Source organism: Oryzias latipes, chromosome 1, assembly GCF_053564925.1.
Source record: "Oryzias latipes strain Hd-rR chromosome 1, Olatipes_Hd-rR_3.1".
Classification (NCBI taxonomy): Eukaryota; Metazoa; Chordata; class Actinopteri; order Beloniformes; family Adrianichthyidae; genus Oryzias; species Oryzias latipes.
In genome coordinates this window covers 22174236-22190628 of record NC_136237.1, presented here as the reverse complement: position 1 = coordinate 22190628, position 16393 = coordinate 22174236, and the positions used below count along the sequence as shown (strand labels likewise).

The 16393-nt window shown below is 40.0% G+C and overlaps 1 protein-coding gene across 2 annotated transcripts in view; it reads right to left on the bottom strand.

Annotated features, from left to right (window-relative positions):
* LOC144994278 (lipopolysaccharide-responsive and beige-like anchor protein) overlaps positions 1-16393 on the bottom strand; it is a 171285-nt gene that overhangs the window by 10409 nt on the left and 144483 nt on the right. Inside the window, exons 47-51 of one of the 2 annotated variants that reach the window (XM_078951454.1) lie at positions 13477-13644; positions 7784-7873; positions 4712-4904; positions 2690-2749; positions 708-863 (exon numbers count right to left, since the gene is read on the bottom strand). In XM_078951454.1, coding sequence (XP_078807580.1) covers positions 708-863; positions 2690-2749; positions 4712-4904; positions 7784-7873; positions 13477-13644 — 667 coding nt within the window. The remainder of the gene's footprint in view (positions 1-707; positions 864-2689; positions 2750-4711; positions 4905-7783; positions 7874-13476; positions 13645-16393) is intronic. The other variant, XM_078951459.1, reaches the window with a different exon arrangement.

The window sequence follows — 16393 nt, the reverse complement described above, 5'->3', positions numbered from 1 at the left end:
AACACAATTTTTATTGGAGTTTTTCTTTAAAAAGTTGTTAAAGTCACTTCACTGAGAAGATGCATCTTCAAAAACTAAATGGGTTTTTAGAAAGGGTAGATCCATCTTCTAATCTAGAGATGTGTTTTGGTAGAATTACTCCACAGGATATGAGGATGCCGTTTTAGGTAACTTGTTTCATTAAATGTTAATTACAAGGATGGAAAGACATCCGCTATTAAGAGAAAGACTTACATCGAAGTCAATAACTTAAGAAAACTTAACTTTTGTGTGAAAATAAAATGTTGTTCCAGTTAAAAGAAATGTGACTAAAATCCAAAAGGGACACATTAAGAATTTTATTCAGTAAAAAGGGTCCTGGCGCTGCTGGAGCCTATCCCAGTTACTGTTGGTCGAAGGCGGTACATCTTGAACAAGTTGCCAGTTTGTTGCAGGGTGGGGGTTGACCATATAAAAAAAATAGCTCAACCAATTTTTCTATAAATTAACCCAATGTTGTTAATTTAAAAAATTATATTGCCAACGGACAGCCTGACTTTTCTATTTTGTCTTTTTCTTGTCAGTTGTCCAAACACTAATTAATGGGATTTGTCACTTCATTGACAGGTCTTTTTATAAAACAGGTAGGTATTCATGCATTTATGCACAAAGGAGGTTTATGAGAAAAAAGGAGCACAGCAGAAATAAATATGGATTCAATACGGCACCTGAGTCGGTGGAGTAGACCCGGAAGCTCTTGTCCCAGAAGCCGCACAGGAGGATGAAACGGTTGTCTGCTGTGATAACGAAACACTGGGAGCTGATCTGAATGCTCTGATCCAGCAGGTCTGAGATCTGGCGTCGGTGTGCGCCCACGTTACTGGCTGCAACAGAGAGAGCAAAAAAATTATTTAAGATGCAAACTAAAGTATGAAAGCTGTAAATGGCAAGCTCCTTAAGCACTGTCAAGTCTCTCTTTTTTTTTTTTTTCCAAAGCTCACACCTCCATTACATCTTCAGCGTGAAGATGATTTGTGAGAGAATACATAAAACATCCAGGAGATTAAGTTTATAGAGGTTTCACATTTTCCGTGAGTGTGGGAGAGCCTGAGTTATGTCAGGGCGTGCAGAAAATATGTACAACACTCCAGTCAGAGGAGATCTAAGAGATTCATCATGCTTATTTGATTAAGTACAGTTGGTCAGTAAGATAATTTACTGACGTACCATTCTCTACCAGAGGGATTTTTTCTCTATTTTTCCTCTTAAGGAGACATGGTCATTGCATTTCTTATTCAGTGGGGGTCAAATAAACAGGGGAGCAGGTGAAACGTGGTTAGTCAAGTGTATCTGCTACAACTAGCACTTTGCACAATTTTTAACATTCTCCAGAGCCACAAATGGTTCGGCACTCATCCTCAATTTACTGTGTTTAGCTCAGACTCCTCTTGGAATGCAAACAGTGGAAATATATTACTGACAAGCAGAAAACTCCCAGTTGCCTCCTTCAAAGTGTGCACGCACTCCCTCACTGCGCAAACAAGCCAATATTTTAGAGAAAGCGTGACGAGGATTTCATGTAAGATGTGAGCCAATTATGAGCGATAATGGCATAAATGTCGAACGATGAGCCTTGGTAGAAAAAATAATGCAAAAACAAAGAAGCAAGAAACAAAGCATAAAAATCTCTGAAGTTAGATTTGTCGGAAAAATATTGTCCGTCTGTAAAACGGCTTCATAGGTGCAGAAAAAGTCGTCTGTCCCTAAAAAAGGTTTGTCCATGTGTGAAACATGACATGCACATTGGAGCGTGTGCATTGATCTACAATGACAAAACCCAAGACACAAGTACAACTCTTTTGCTTCTCAATGAATCAGCCAATAAGCAGCCTCATACTGTCACCCAATCGGTGCGCTGCTTGGACCAGCCGATCAGATGCATAATATGACAAAAACATGAAGAAGACATTACAAACTGGACGAAGATATCAACCTTTTCTGAAAGGAATAATCATCAACACTTATTTTTTAGTTGCCATGTCAGAATGAAAGCCTCTTGTTGGCTGCATGTAGGACTGGCACATGAGAAACCAGGGTTCAATTCCCAGGGGGAGCGATGAGCTGAATTCAGTGTGGGTCCTAGAGACTGTGAGAGGTTGCAGGAGGGAAGAGCCGTCGCTTCACCAGCGCATCGCATACATCATGGCGGCGCGGCGTTCTCCTCCCGCTCATCAACAAGTCGTGAAAGATGAGAGGCGCGCCCATATTGTCCTGACAGCCGTCCGCTGCGCATTCTCAATCACACATTATTACCACATTCATATTCATTTCCACTGACACACGTTGGTCAAATTAAAGCAAAGAAGATGCAGGGGAAAGGAGGGAGGGATGGAGGGAAAGGGGGATGGAGGGAGAGGGGGGGGGGGGGGAGGGGGGCTGATGATGAAATGCTGGCCTAGGCCACAGCTCATTGCATTCCAATTTGCATGTAAATGGTTTAGTGTGAGAGCAGGGCCTATATCATGACGAGTGAACTGGGGCAGAGGCTGAGGAACAACTCTAATCTACTGTCCAGGGACACCGAGCTGCCGCCCGCCATGAGTCACTAAGAAGCCGGCGTGACTCGTACACGAATCTGCACAAAATCTCATTTCATGCATACATAAGCTCACACTCAAGTGTTCTTTAACAGTCATAAACAGTGGCATACCTATCAGAGGGTCAATTTCCACAGGAAGTTGGTACTGCTGCTCTGCAGAGCTCTGATGACCTGACATGGAGGAAGACAGATTGGATTAATATTGGAATTGAAAGGCCCTGTAAAGTAGGCTCTGTGTTTGAGGTCATTATAACATAGTAAAAACTGGAAGCAGAAGGTCACGCTATGACCCACCGGACAGAGACTCCTTCCATATGCTCAACTCGATCCGTTTTTTCAGACTAAATGTGTCTTTTACTCCACGGAATTCGGTTAACAACTCCAGATGTTCTTATCGCGACTTGACAGAACAACCAATCCAAAGCTGCAGTGTTTTTTCATGCTTTTTTGTCTTTTAAGAAAAACTGCAATATGATATCCTTTTCACAAATTATTCTTTTAATATCTTTGATCACTTTTTCACGAAACTTCCTTTATGGTGCAAAAATGTAAAACGGAGCAAATAAAAACACCTGCATGTGAGTCATTCAGGAAGCTATGACTGCTGAATTGCAGTTAATCCAGTCTATCATGGATTACAGCGTTCCCTCACTATATAGCGATTTTTCTTCTTTGTTTTTCTTTGTAATAGTGCACCGTGTTCTGTGCCCTGACTGGCTGTAGATCCTGTCTATTAAGATCCTCCGTGCCTTGTCTCCTGTACAGAATGCAAGTTTGCCACTTTATATTAATCTTTGATTGCATCAGATTTTTGTTATCACAAAGGTTTCTTTGTTTCTATAAAAGTTTGAACTTTATTTGCCCACAAAGGTTTGAGCTTTGAGAGATTAAACATCAGAAAAGTGTGAAAATGTTCGTGTCTCTCTGATGAAAGTGTAGAAAGTGTGTAGTGAGGAATTTTATAGCCTTGAAACATCTGCAATCTTACTTAGCAGATTTAAGCCATCGTGGGCTATTTATTACCTGCGATAAATGAGGAAACACTGTATTCTCTATTGCTACACTTAAATAATACCATTATAATTTCTCACTTAGATAAAAAGCTAATATATATATATATATTTTAAAGTAAATAAACTTAAGAGCTAGTTTTCTTTGTTTTCAACCAACTCTGATTGATGCCGTCGTTGCCAGAAAAGAAGTCTGACCTTTCTGAAAATCTGAAAAATAGACAAAGTATCTTAACAGTTCATTAATAAACATGGGGTTGCTCTAAAGAAAAGGGACTTGTCCATTGGAAGATCAGATCTGCCTTTACGTGCAATTCAAAATCTAATGTAAAACAAAATCACAAGGCATCAAATCTAGCAAGAGAGGTAAAGTACGTTTTTACTTTTCGGGCTTTACGTGTTTTTTTTTTATGCTGTAGAGTTGGACATTTGGAAATTGGTGTGAATGGAGACCTACTATATGTGTCATTTATGTCAATTAGCAAATATTGGATTCATTAGACTGACTTAAATTTTTTTTTTTTTTAAAGTGGATCAAAAAGGGAAAAAGATACCCGCACATCTTTCAGTCTGCATTACAAGGATTGAATTTGCACACTGATTTACCAAATTAACCCACAGCAATTAACTGCATGTTTATTGTTCGTCACATCAGCTCACGAGCCTAATTGACTCAAGACGTCTGGTCTATTGAACTCATAGGTTTATGTTTTTACTGAAGGCCAATCAGTCTTCATCATCTTACTCCAGGAGAAAACCTAAATGAAGGCTTCTCCTGGGGTAGGATGGACACATGGTAAATAAGGCTTTTGAAGTGACCGGTTGGAGGATGGAGGTAGACATGAGACCTAATCCTGGATGCTACATATGTCACATTTGATATTGCTGCCTGGTAGATGGAGTCCGCTGTCTCACAAATTACTTTCTATTCATTAGTGAAGACACAGGGCAATCCTAATATAAAATGTTTTATATTCATTTTTATTTGAGGAAAGATTCAATAGAGAAATTATTTAAACATAAAAAAAGGACACAAAGTGGCATCAAGTCTTTGTTTAGCTGATTTTTTCATTCAAATGAGTAAAGGCAGAAAATCCAAAGTGTGAGAGGACACGAGCCTCACCTGTCAAGCCGTGCCATTTGTTGACGGCAAAGAGGCGGTTGGCAGTGACGGTGATGATGGCAGCCGAAGTGAGACCCGGCTGCGTGTTGGCTGCTACGTATGTGACAGGGGAATTGGATGGGAACTTCAGCACCATGATAACATCTTGCTGCATCTGCTCCGTGAACATCAGTGGAGTCTGCAGGAGAAGATACTATTTCAGGGGATGGACAACAAGACAAAGGAGGGGGGAGAATGGCAACCAAAGAGCAAAAAAATTGAAGGTAAAAGCCCCAGGTAGGTGCAACAAACAGATAAAAGTAAGAGAAAAAGGGGGAAAGAGAATACACAGAAGCACAGAAAGTTAGAAGCATAGACGCAAGTTAGCTGCCAAAGGAGGAAAAAGTTTTCATTTTGACAGAAATGGTTAAAATATGTTAACGAGAACAAAACAAAAAAGGTGAAAAAACATTTTTTTGAAGAGAGTTTTGATGTAAAAGAGTGACTAATTAAAAAGGATTCTGCCCCTTGGTGCAAACAGATGGTATAAATGTACAGCCTTTGACTAGGATCTGGTGTAAATCTTTGAAAGATTGCACTGTTACTCTAGTACAGGTTTGACTGGACAATATAATACCAACAGTAAATCTTTGCTGTGCTCCAAGACATCACATAGAAAAAAAAAAAAGTATATATATATATATATATATATATACTTTTTTACTTTTTCATAGCATAGAAAAAATTGCGAGTTCACAGCTCAAAGAAGGATGAGACAAAAGTTGACTAAAAGCAAACTAAGGAAATGTTACATTTTCTTGCAAAATGATTAAATGTTCCAAATTATTTTGAGCTAAATAAAACAATACTCTTGGAAGATGAAGCGAAATGTTTTATTAGATACAACTAGAGTCATCTGAACATCTGTGAGTGTATCCAAAGGAATCATGGGAAAAAATACCAGATTGTTGACAAATCTGATGTTATCTGAGGTTTCCATCATGAATTCTTTTTTGAAACGCTACACTTCTTTAAAGGAAATTCCCAAAAACTGAAGGCTAAGGTAAGTGACAGAAGCTCAAAAGCTGCCAGCTCCTTTACCAATTAGAACATGTGATAAACATGCTGTAGAAGTAGGGCTCAAGTTACCAGGCCGTGAATGGTCATAGGTGTCAGTAACTACTGGAAGATTAATGATGCAACTTGCAAAAATGGAAGCAGGAGCTAAATAAATGCATGAAAACCAGCTATAAATGGTTTTAAGTTTGTCTTTTAGTGGATTAGAGATGACAGTAAATTACTGAGTAAACACCAAGAGACAAGCCAAGCAGAACAGGGGAAGTCAGTGTGTAAGATCAACCTCAAATGTGGAGAGATAAAAAAAGAAAATTTTTAATTACAATCCAGACATCTGGAAGTTAAATTACAATTTGTATTTTTATTTTTGTTATTAGCATGAGTTATACAAATAGGGAAAAGCTAAACAGATAGCTGAGCTCTTGTTTGAAGATCTGTGATTGTTTTAAAGAAAAAAGAATTTACATGGTTGTTAGAGAATGCAAGTTTTAAAAGCCCCTTTCTGTTTTTGTTCCCTTTCCTTCAGCATGCATGTTTTTGTTGCATTTTATTTTCTCGCTGCATTTTGTTTTGTGTGACATTGTGGGTCAGAAGTGCTGAAAAGCAGGCTAAACTATTTACATATTTGCAAACTGTGTGGTTCGCAACCAACCAGAGAAGCTTTGACACTCAGGAGGTCAATAATTAGACTTACAATGATTTACACTCTTTGTGCTTTAATATTTTTTCCTATTTAAACTACAGCATCAACTCTTAAAAGGTGTTTACATTCAATTTGGATTTTATTCAATGCTTTCTTTTTTCTTTTTTGGAAACAGAAACATGACTGGTCCAATAAAGTTTGGAACACTGAACATTTGTAACACCTTAACCAGTCAGAATGTGTTTTCATTAGGATTTTCAGCAGTGTGGCTTTATATCCAGTCAGCTTTTACTCTCAGACAGCCCAGGATTTAGTCACAGCCCCATTACTAGAATCACTTGTATTAATTAAAAAACAATGCAATGTGGATGTGAAATACAAAAATGTTATCAATATGACGTTGGTCAGCTTGCTTATTAGGCTCTTTATCAGGTGACAACAGTTTCAAGATTTATGCATGTATTTTACTGGAGGAAAGGGGAAAATCTCCTGAAATACAGACATAAAAAGCATTAACAATGACCTTTCATATTGTTTCCTCTGCTTAGACAGGTTTTGAAATCATTTTCCAAGTGTTTGTACTAAGCAGCCTGAACAGCAAGCCCTTTCCCTGCTTGCGTGTAAAGAAGAGGAACATCAGTGTTTAACATCAGGAATAGATCTGAGTAAATCCGGTGTGTCCGACAGCTAACCAGAAACACTGACAGTATCATTACCACCAGCATGGGGAGATGCCGACACACTGACAACGCTCTCGCATGAGGGAAGAAAGAGAGAAAGTGGAAACAAAGATCCCTTAAAAGCAGAAGCGAAGAGAAAAAAAAAGGCGGTTTTTCAAAGCTAGAGAATATGCCGTGGAGTAAAAAGAAAAAGAAAAAAAGGAAAATATTCACAGGAACTCTGTGGTTCTGTTAGGCAGCAGATTCAAAGCAATGGCCTAGAGATTGTGTGTGCATGCTGGATGGTGTAGCACAGCCAGCTGTCAGCGCCGCAGGGACACCACGCTAATAAGGACTCTCGGGACCCCGGTCCATCACAAGCAGGCACTCTGACTGCACTCTCTGGCCCTTAAAGGCCCATCACTTCAGAAGCGCCGCTCATTGCTCTCTTTTGCCGAACTCCTCTGTTTCTAGCTCAGGTGGAAAATCCGTCTCAGACCCAGATCTCCCCAGGAAAACCTTTTACTGAACACAAATGCAACTCCAATACCCCGGTGTTAGTTCGCCTTTTCATCCACACCTTGCTAATGACGCAAGAGGGGATGCTTTCGAATCAGAGACTGTATTTTTCCCACAGTGGAACAAAGATTATGTCAAGAAACGTACATGGGTTATCTTTGGGTTCTTTCAGTGTTAAATTTGTGCACCACTCACCACTTGCATGGCAGAGCTTCGGGGTGGGTGGGGCTCAATCAGTAATTGGCAAGGAGTTTGTCCAAAGCTCCTGATCTGGGATTCCACTGCCTGAAAAGAATAAAACAAAACATCAGAGACAAGTTTGCGTTCAAATAAGCTGCAGCACCAAATTCATTCTTCCCAAATCAGTTCAACCACTTGTGTTGTATTTTAGCAACAACTTCATAAGAAATTAAAAAAAATAATGGTCTTTTTCAAAAAAAAAAAAAAAAAACTCGAGATATCTCAAAATATTCTGTAAAGGTGACAAATAAATTAAAATAAAAAAGGGACATGCCAGACAGCTTTTCACTGCCCCCTGTTCATACGCATTTACACACAACCAACAATTTATCCCCACAGATTGGGAGAAAGGCCGGCCACGCTGCTTTGCTTGCTTAGGTGGTGTTAATGAAGAGCTATAGGACCATAAATGTCAGAGCAGACGCCAGCTGCACGGCCTCTGGACATCATCACAGAGCTCACTGTCAGGAAAAGCAGCGTGGGGAGGGACGCGACCGCAGTGTGGGTAAACCAGGCCTTGCATCACCCGACTGTCAATATGAAAGCAATGTGACTGCAAACATTTAGAAGGAAGAGGAAAAACTTTAGCTCTGAGCAGAAATGTCAGTGTTGATATTTAGGTTTATCTTGCTTTCCACACAAATTCTAAAACAGGTCATGAATAAAATGTAAATGTGTCACTTTTAGATCTTTTTTTTCTTCCTTTTTTTATTTGATACATTTCTGTTTTTCATATAAAAGCATTATAATACCAGAAATGTGTGAAATGAACAGATACATGTGACAGGAAGTTGGCAATAACGAGGAGATATTTATCTTTAGTTTTTAAAAGGGGTCTGGGGGACACAACGTGACCAGAAGAGCATTGCGGCAGAGTAATCAGGGCACTGGTGTGCTCATCGGCGGGCTTTACGCCGCTGACCACTTGTGTGATTCAGGCGAGAGCTTTCAGAGGCCGACTTGGCGCAGCCGAAGAATGAGGTCATGTTTGAGGCCTGCATATGCTATTTCCATGAGAAAAGAAAAGTTGGGAAATAAGTCAGTTCAAAAGCATTGTCTGGAACTAACCAGAGAGACATGGAGAAGTGTGATTTCAGCTTTTTATCAGAAGACTTCATCAGGTGGTCAAATCAGAAAACCAAACTATATTTTGACATATTTTGCTTGGTTTCAGGAATAAAGGCCTCTGGTTCTTATGGTGTGGTGGTAAAGAAAAAAGCTCAAATGTGGTGCTTGTCAATTATAAACAAATTATACACTCTGGTGAGGAGGTATTTATAATTACGCTTTGTAAAGCTTGCACTCCTTCATTGGGACAAAGTGTGAATTTCCCTTAGAATGAGTGCAGTTTTTTAATGATCAGGTTTGGACCACAGCCATACCTCAGTCCTGTTTTTAACATCTAATTCTACATTTGTTTTTTGTTTTTTAAGGTGGTGTGTTACAACTAAACATTTCCACTTTGGCTTCATTTCTCAATAACTGCAGAAAAATAAATAAAAGACACTTGACATTTTCAATAGTTCCTAATCTCTAAACTTGAGTAGTAACAAATAGGAAAAATACATTCTATTAAATAATGTTGCATTTACCCCAAAAAATACTAATGACTGAATAGAATATGTGTTAGTTAGGGCATAACTGTTATGTTTTTAGTTTTTATACACTCAAAGCACTTAAATTGATACTCTGGACTGAAAGACTATTTAAAACTTTATTTATCAAATAGATTCAACATAGACACCCAACACAGGACTCCGCCCTTAAACATAGCAAGAAGTCTTCACATTTTCCACCTCATCCTCAGTTACATTGAGAGCATCACACAAGGTCAAAGTGCCATGCGTCTCTGAATACAGGGGCAGAGTATTTTGCTTAGGCTAACGTGTAGAGGAGACTCCTCAAAGGCACTCGACCCATCTTCATTAAGTTCAAATCTGACATTTACGAGGCTGCGGAACACCAGAAAGTGGCTGAGTCTAGGTCAGCATGTCCTATCCCTATATGCCAATGCAATGTTCAGATGATTATATGAGGGGCCATCCGCAAGGCCAATCCGTTTCCGAGGCATCGGCCCGTGTCTGATGAGGGTTTTCTGAATTCTATACATTTAAATGGCAGAGATGCCCTCTGCTCAAACAACCCAGCATGCCCTTTGATTTACTCAGACACTTGACAAGATGGATCTCCGTGTAAAACATTCGCCTTTTATGCAGATCAGCCACACAACAAAGACTCAATGAATAGAATTAAAACAAGAAATATGGAAGAGGTGAAACTCTAATGGGACTTTCGATGCTCAATATTTAAATAAAAGAGAACAAAGACTATAAAAGAAGTGATTTTAACACTGTTTTTGTCTCATTTTAATTTGTCTAAATTGAATTCATGAATGGGGACACAGACCATTCAGATGACATATGAAACTACCTTTATTAGCAAAGAAAAATATCTGACTAATTCACTGTGGATTCAAATTAAATAATGGTATCTAAGATTTCCACAGACTTTCCCTGATTGGGGATGCAGCAGGGGTCAGGTTGTTCCTGCCAAAGAAAACAAGCCAACACAGCTTTTGTTGGCAAAGGGTCTGAGCAGGTTCCCTCAGATGGGCACACTTCTCCCTCTTCTGCCGAATTACGCAAACGTCGCACAATTCAAACGGGGTTCTGGATTTTGTCGGAGGCTCGGGAGGCTGCAAGATTTTCCATAATTGTTTGGAGGGGGGAAGCAGAGTCAGATCGCGTTTCGTTTCGTATGCAAAGACGTGCGGCAGATGTGCACGAAGGCTCGCCATCAAACGCACAAATTAATCTGCACCATACACTGTGCTCGAAGAGGCAGTGGGAGTGTGGTGAGGCGTGTGTTGGGGGGTGGGGGGCGTGCTAGCAGGACAGGAAGCAATCATGGGTTTGAAAACAAGGCAGTGGTATCCACAGCAGTCACTAATCTGTGTTGAGATATTCCACACTTTCCCTCCGAACCAGAATATACACACAGAAACACAAGTGAGGGCATTTATGCTGATGAGCGCACACACATGCTTGCATGCATGCACATGTTTATATATCAGGCATACAAACCACTCAATTCTGTGTATGAGACGGTCAAGGTTGGCGGAATATGCTTCTGCCAGAAAGCAGAGCTTCAACACACATGGAGTAAAACAAAAACACAAAACCGTCTAACCCAGTCTTTGGCCAAAAAAACACGCACACAAATACACATCTGCGAACCATCCGCCTGACACAAGCTGCCCTGGGGCTTGTCTTAATGTGGCCTAACCTGGTCCAGGCTACAGCTGAGGCTGAAACAGTTGTCACTCAATAATGACAGACTCTTGGGACACTCTAAACCAAAACCCCTCAGTCTCAAAGCTCTAAAGACCCCCCCCTCCCCAGTGCCCACATTTGATGATACCCAGGCCTGAAACCCTGCTTCCTCCTTCTGCACAGACGGGGCACTATTCCTTCCGTACAAACACAGTTGAGAGCCTTAGATTAGCTCACGGGGGCAACACTGCTTTTGTTTATTTAACTAATTTAGGAGCTCAAAGTGAGAGTATTTCAAGGGGTTGACAAGCAGCATACCAGAGTCAGAGTACTCAAAACGGAAAGAGAAATCAACAAGCCTCTTTTCATCTTCAGACAGCGGTACAAGCTCTAAAGCTTTGATACTTTACGCATACTCTGCCTCAGCTCCTGTTTTCAAAGAAACTGCCAATGCGTTTCATGCTAGAACTGCAGTGATTAGCTGGAAAACAAACAGAGAAAGGCACTCATGTTTTTGAGAACAGAAACTAAAAAAAAAAGGCTTATTTGATTAATGCTACGTTTACACGGTGCATGTAAATGTGCATTCTATAACACAGGTTTAGCCCATGGTGTTCACACTGCAAATCTCCTGAATTTTGCTCCAGGCCTTTTCTTTTACAGCTCTGTTTCGATACATGAAAGACTTGGAGGCATATCATTCTGGCTGGGCACAAACAGGAATTATTAATTTCTCCTTCATGATCAATTTTTAAAGAGTTGGCACCTATGTGCCGTACAGCGGATGTCATCCATCCGTCACTACCAAATCCAAGTCCCTGGTTGGTTCAATTTCGACCTGGTTAAAGTTTTCAACACTCATTCAATTGCTGCCCAAAAGAGCCCGAAAATGGTTGTAGAAACTTGTGTAGTCACACGTGAATGAGAGAGTTCTGAGTACACGTGCATCTACGTGTTTACAGACTATTCATTGGAAGTGGCTGCTTGTGACTGCGGTGTAAATGTAACTCAACACATCAACATATAAAAAGAAGTTAAAGAGCATACATTGTGTGTATCAAAAGTGTCCATTCCAGCAGTCACACACATGAAGGTAAATGATGCCATTCTCCCAACCCTAAAATCTAGTGCACCTGCTGTCTAAGGCTTCCTTCATGCTGGTCAATTAATCAGACCACCTGACACTGAGGGAGTTTGGCAGAAATAGTGGAGCACCACAGATCCAATCCTCTAGTGTATGTGTGCTTTTGTGTGTGTGTGTGTGTGTGTGTGTGTCTGTTTGTGCATTAACCAGAGGAATGGGTAATGGGCTGAGCGTGGAAATGACCGGTGAGCCCGTATAATCAATCTGCATGTGTGCGGCTGTGTATGCGAGTGCGTGTGGATAAAGGCCAAAGCACATCTGGATGGGAATTAGGGTGAATGAGGTGATAAATCAACGATCTACCCCCGGTGCCCATGGCGCTCCAGTCACTGAGCATGAAGGGCAGCAATCCAGCAGAGACAAAGAGGGCGTGCAGACACTCCACACATTCTGCACACCCATCTCACCCAGCCTTTCATTCTTCCTACTTCATCTGATCTCAATGAAACATAAAATACTGCTTTATTTTTTTTTAAACAATTTTCTTGATCATTTTTTGTATATTTAAACAATCTTGTATAATTTGGTGAAAATTTGACTGCCGTTTTTACTTTTTGCTAATATTAGCATATAAAAAGAATAGAAGAAAATATATATATATTTTTAAAACCCCCTATGTATTAAATTGGGAAAGTCTGTTACAAAGAATAATAAAAACAGAGCACAGCCCCTGCTGGTACTAAAACGCAGATGTCAGACAGGCAGGCGGGAGCTGGGTCAATTGGCCTTGCTGCTGGCCATGCTGCCTCTTACAGCAGATTGGTGAAGTTGTCAGGCCGCTGTTTGGCTGAGAGCGAAGAGAGCAGTGTTTTTTCTTTTCACTGCTTTGTTTTTCGTGGTTGTTGCTTTCGGGCAGGCCAGAGTAGCTTGTGTGCGGCACATTTCAAAGTGCTAGAGATGAATAATGAATGAAAGTCATGGAGGAGTGTTTAAGGCGTTAAAGTGGAACAGAATGCTTTTGAAAGGCATCACACCAGGGAAAGGCTTTGCTCAGCAATACCTGCCAGCAGACGGTTAGCTTAACTCCCTTGTGCCGTTCTACAAGCAACTGAGCACAGATAATGGCACCAAAATAAAACCCAGATATGGGTAGAAGCTTTTATATTATAGTCGGACTAACCATCCGTTTTAGGGAACTAAAGTGTATTTATCTTAACACGGTATCACCCTCACTAAGCATGAGTCAAATCAAAGGTAGATTGTGTGGATGCGTTGTTGTGTGGCAGCCTCACCTCTCTCAGCATGGGGTCATTGATGGAGCTGAGGTTGACGGCCCCTTCATACGTCACATAATAATAAACATTGAGGGCTCTGGTGGCCTCCGGTCCCTGCTGCTTGTAACCGAAAATCAGATCGATCCACTGGTGAAGCTGGCAGGACACAAATTCGCTCTCCAGGGCCTGTGAAAGGAGGAGAGCTTCATGAGCATTAAAGATGCCAACAGATGTAGCACCATACTCCAACCAAATGCTGCTCCCCAAACATTCCCCCCATCCCATTATTGTGCAGCAGTTAGCACTAATTCCCCCCTTCCAAGAGAAAGTCCTCAGAGGGAGCTCCTAACTGCCCGTGTGACAGAAGAACAATCAAAGTTCAGTCCTTCCACATCTGATCATAGGGGAGCATCAAAACGGGAGTTGATCATTAGAGAGTCATCACAGCTTGTGTCTTTATTTCTTTGTTGGGTGCGAGCCAATAAGAGCGCAGTGCTGATCTTTTGCAGACAGCTCTGTGCCGCCATAACACTGAGACACAAGCCGTTTTCTCTCCTCATTAGCTAGCAAAAAAGAGAAGGGAAAAAAACATTTATGGCTTCCTCATAAAAACAGGCAATTGTGTTAATTTGTGTAAAGCTGTCGGCTCACAAAAGCCCTCTAAACACGACCAAATTAGAATGAGGCAGCCCTTGATTGTCATTGCTGCCTTGTGTCACATTAATTTGTGACAAAACATTAGCCTGTGCTGCACTTAAATGGCAATTTATATCATTTAAATTTTTTACTGCAGATACCAGTTCATAATTCACTTAAATGCGACTTTCTGACAGGTCATTTTGCATCCAATTCCTCCCCATTCGCTTAATTACAACTTTCAGTCAAGTAGGAGGGTCGGGGTGACAGGAAAATGTGCAGCTCAGGTGTGATGAGGGTATTCCTGCAGCTTCTGTGCTATCATAAAGCGCATGATTAAAACCTATGAGAGTCCCAACAATTAAAGTGTTTACTTGATGATAAGAAAAGAAAACATGTTGGCTTTAAAAGTAAAAAAGGAAAATGTGAGACTTTTTGTCACCCAAGCAAACAAAACATTTTTCTAGACATCAGAAAGCAATCCACATGATCTTGATGAATTCAAAATGAGGAAAATCCTTTTTATTTATATCCTCCTAAAGAACAGAGTAAATAAAATGCATGTGTGTGTAGGTCTAAGAGAGAAAGGATCGGTTCATGATGCAGTGGAATTGGCCCGACAGGCTCTTGCTCTTTTGCTTCTAGAGCTAAAGCTGGGGGTGATGGGCATTTATTATTCACTGCAATCAACTGTCAAACAGCTTGAAGAAACAAAGGGCAGCCATGGTTTTGCACTTCTCCATCCAGAGGCCCACCAGTGAGAAAAAGAAAGATTCAGAATGGAGACTTTATGCGGTGTCACCTTTAAGTGGTGGTCCGTTACCCTCTGCCTCATTTCAGCCTGGGCAGTTCTCTCTGACCTGAGTCTACTAAAGATGTTTAAAGTGAATGAAATCTAACTATTTATAATGCACTTTGCTATAGTAACACAAAGTGCTTTAAAGACTTGAAACAATTCAAAGGAAATTATAAAACACAAACTATGCTCTTTATCCTTCCACTCCTTGGCATTCAACATAAAATTTAAACATGACATAGAAGTATGTCAACACCACAGAGGTGAATTTTAAAGGCTTTTGGCTTTACACTAAATTTGGACCTTGAAATTTCTGCAAAAAGAGACAATAGAAGGGGTCCGATTTAATCATTTAACAAAGAAATCCCAAAAATATGGTTTGAGACGAGATTAACAAAAACTATTAGCATTAAAGCCTAATTAGGCAGAACGTCATTTGTAAAAACTTTTTATCTTTTAAGGATATTAACAAAGTAAAAATCTGTTTGCTTTCATATTTATTTAATATCAATTTTGGATTATTTTTAGCATTATTTTGACTGAAAAGTCTTTTAATAAATCAAAAAAACATCATAACTTTTTGTTTTTTGTCTAAAACATGTAAAGATTTAAACTGAAATAGTAATCTAACAATTAATGAATTATTTCGTAATGGACACAAACTGGAACTCAAATAGTAGATGAGTATACTGTATAGCCATTTTTGCTGTTGTAAAAACTGACAACATGTAGATAAAGGATAAAATTTCAATTAAATTATTCAAAGGTTAGTAATGTAAAAAGACAAAAAAAAAAGTTGTGGATTGACAGTACATGTTAAGACTTTGACGGCTTGAGGCTTACATGTGGAGCAATCCTGGCTATTTCATTTTTCATTGTGACAAAAGTTTGAATGATTCCTAATATTTTCTTTGGGGGATGTGTGAGGAAACACAAACCTGTATATTTTAATTGGAAAAAAAACAAAACACATAATGGTTTCAAAGTTGTTTTTTCTACATCTGGAAAGAAAGTAATGTAGGATACAGGTATTATTTATGGACCAAATCAAATTGTGTTTCATAGTTAAGTGAGCAGGTGTGGAAACATTTCCTCACGTGGCACCAAACTTTGGAAATGTCAGAGCAGAAGTTTGGGACACATAGAAGATTCCAGAGGTGGGATTTGGTGGCATATCAGGAGACGATGGTGGATTATTGATGTGCCAATTACCAGCCAGTGTGTGTGTCTTCTCCACCCACTGGGGACTCTGATAATTAATGAATAATTTAGCAAGCCTTTATGCAAATCACTGGAAACCCACATTTTTACTGTTACAGGTTTAACAGAATGCACATTTGAAGCATGGTGGTGGTGGTGGGCTGTTGTTGAATGCTTGTGATTAAGTTTCAATGAGGAGAGGGATGCCAAGAAGTGATTCATTCATCCAAGTCACTTTTCCACCTCAAAGTCAACATGCATTCAAATATACAAAACTGTATACACACTCACACAGAACGCAAT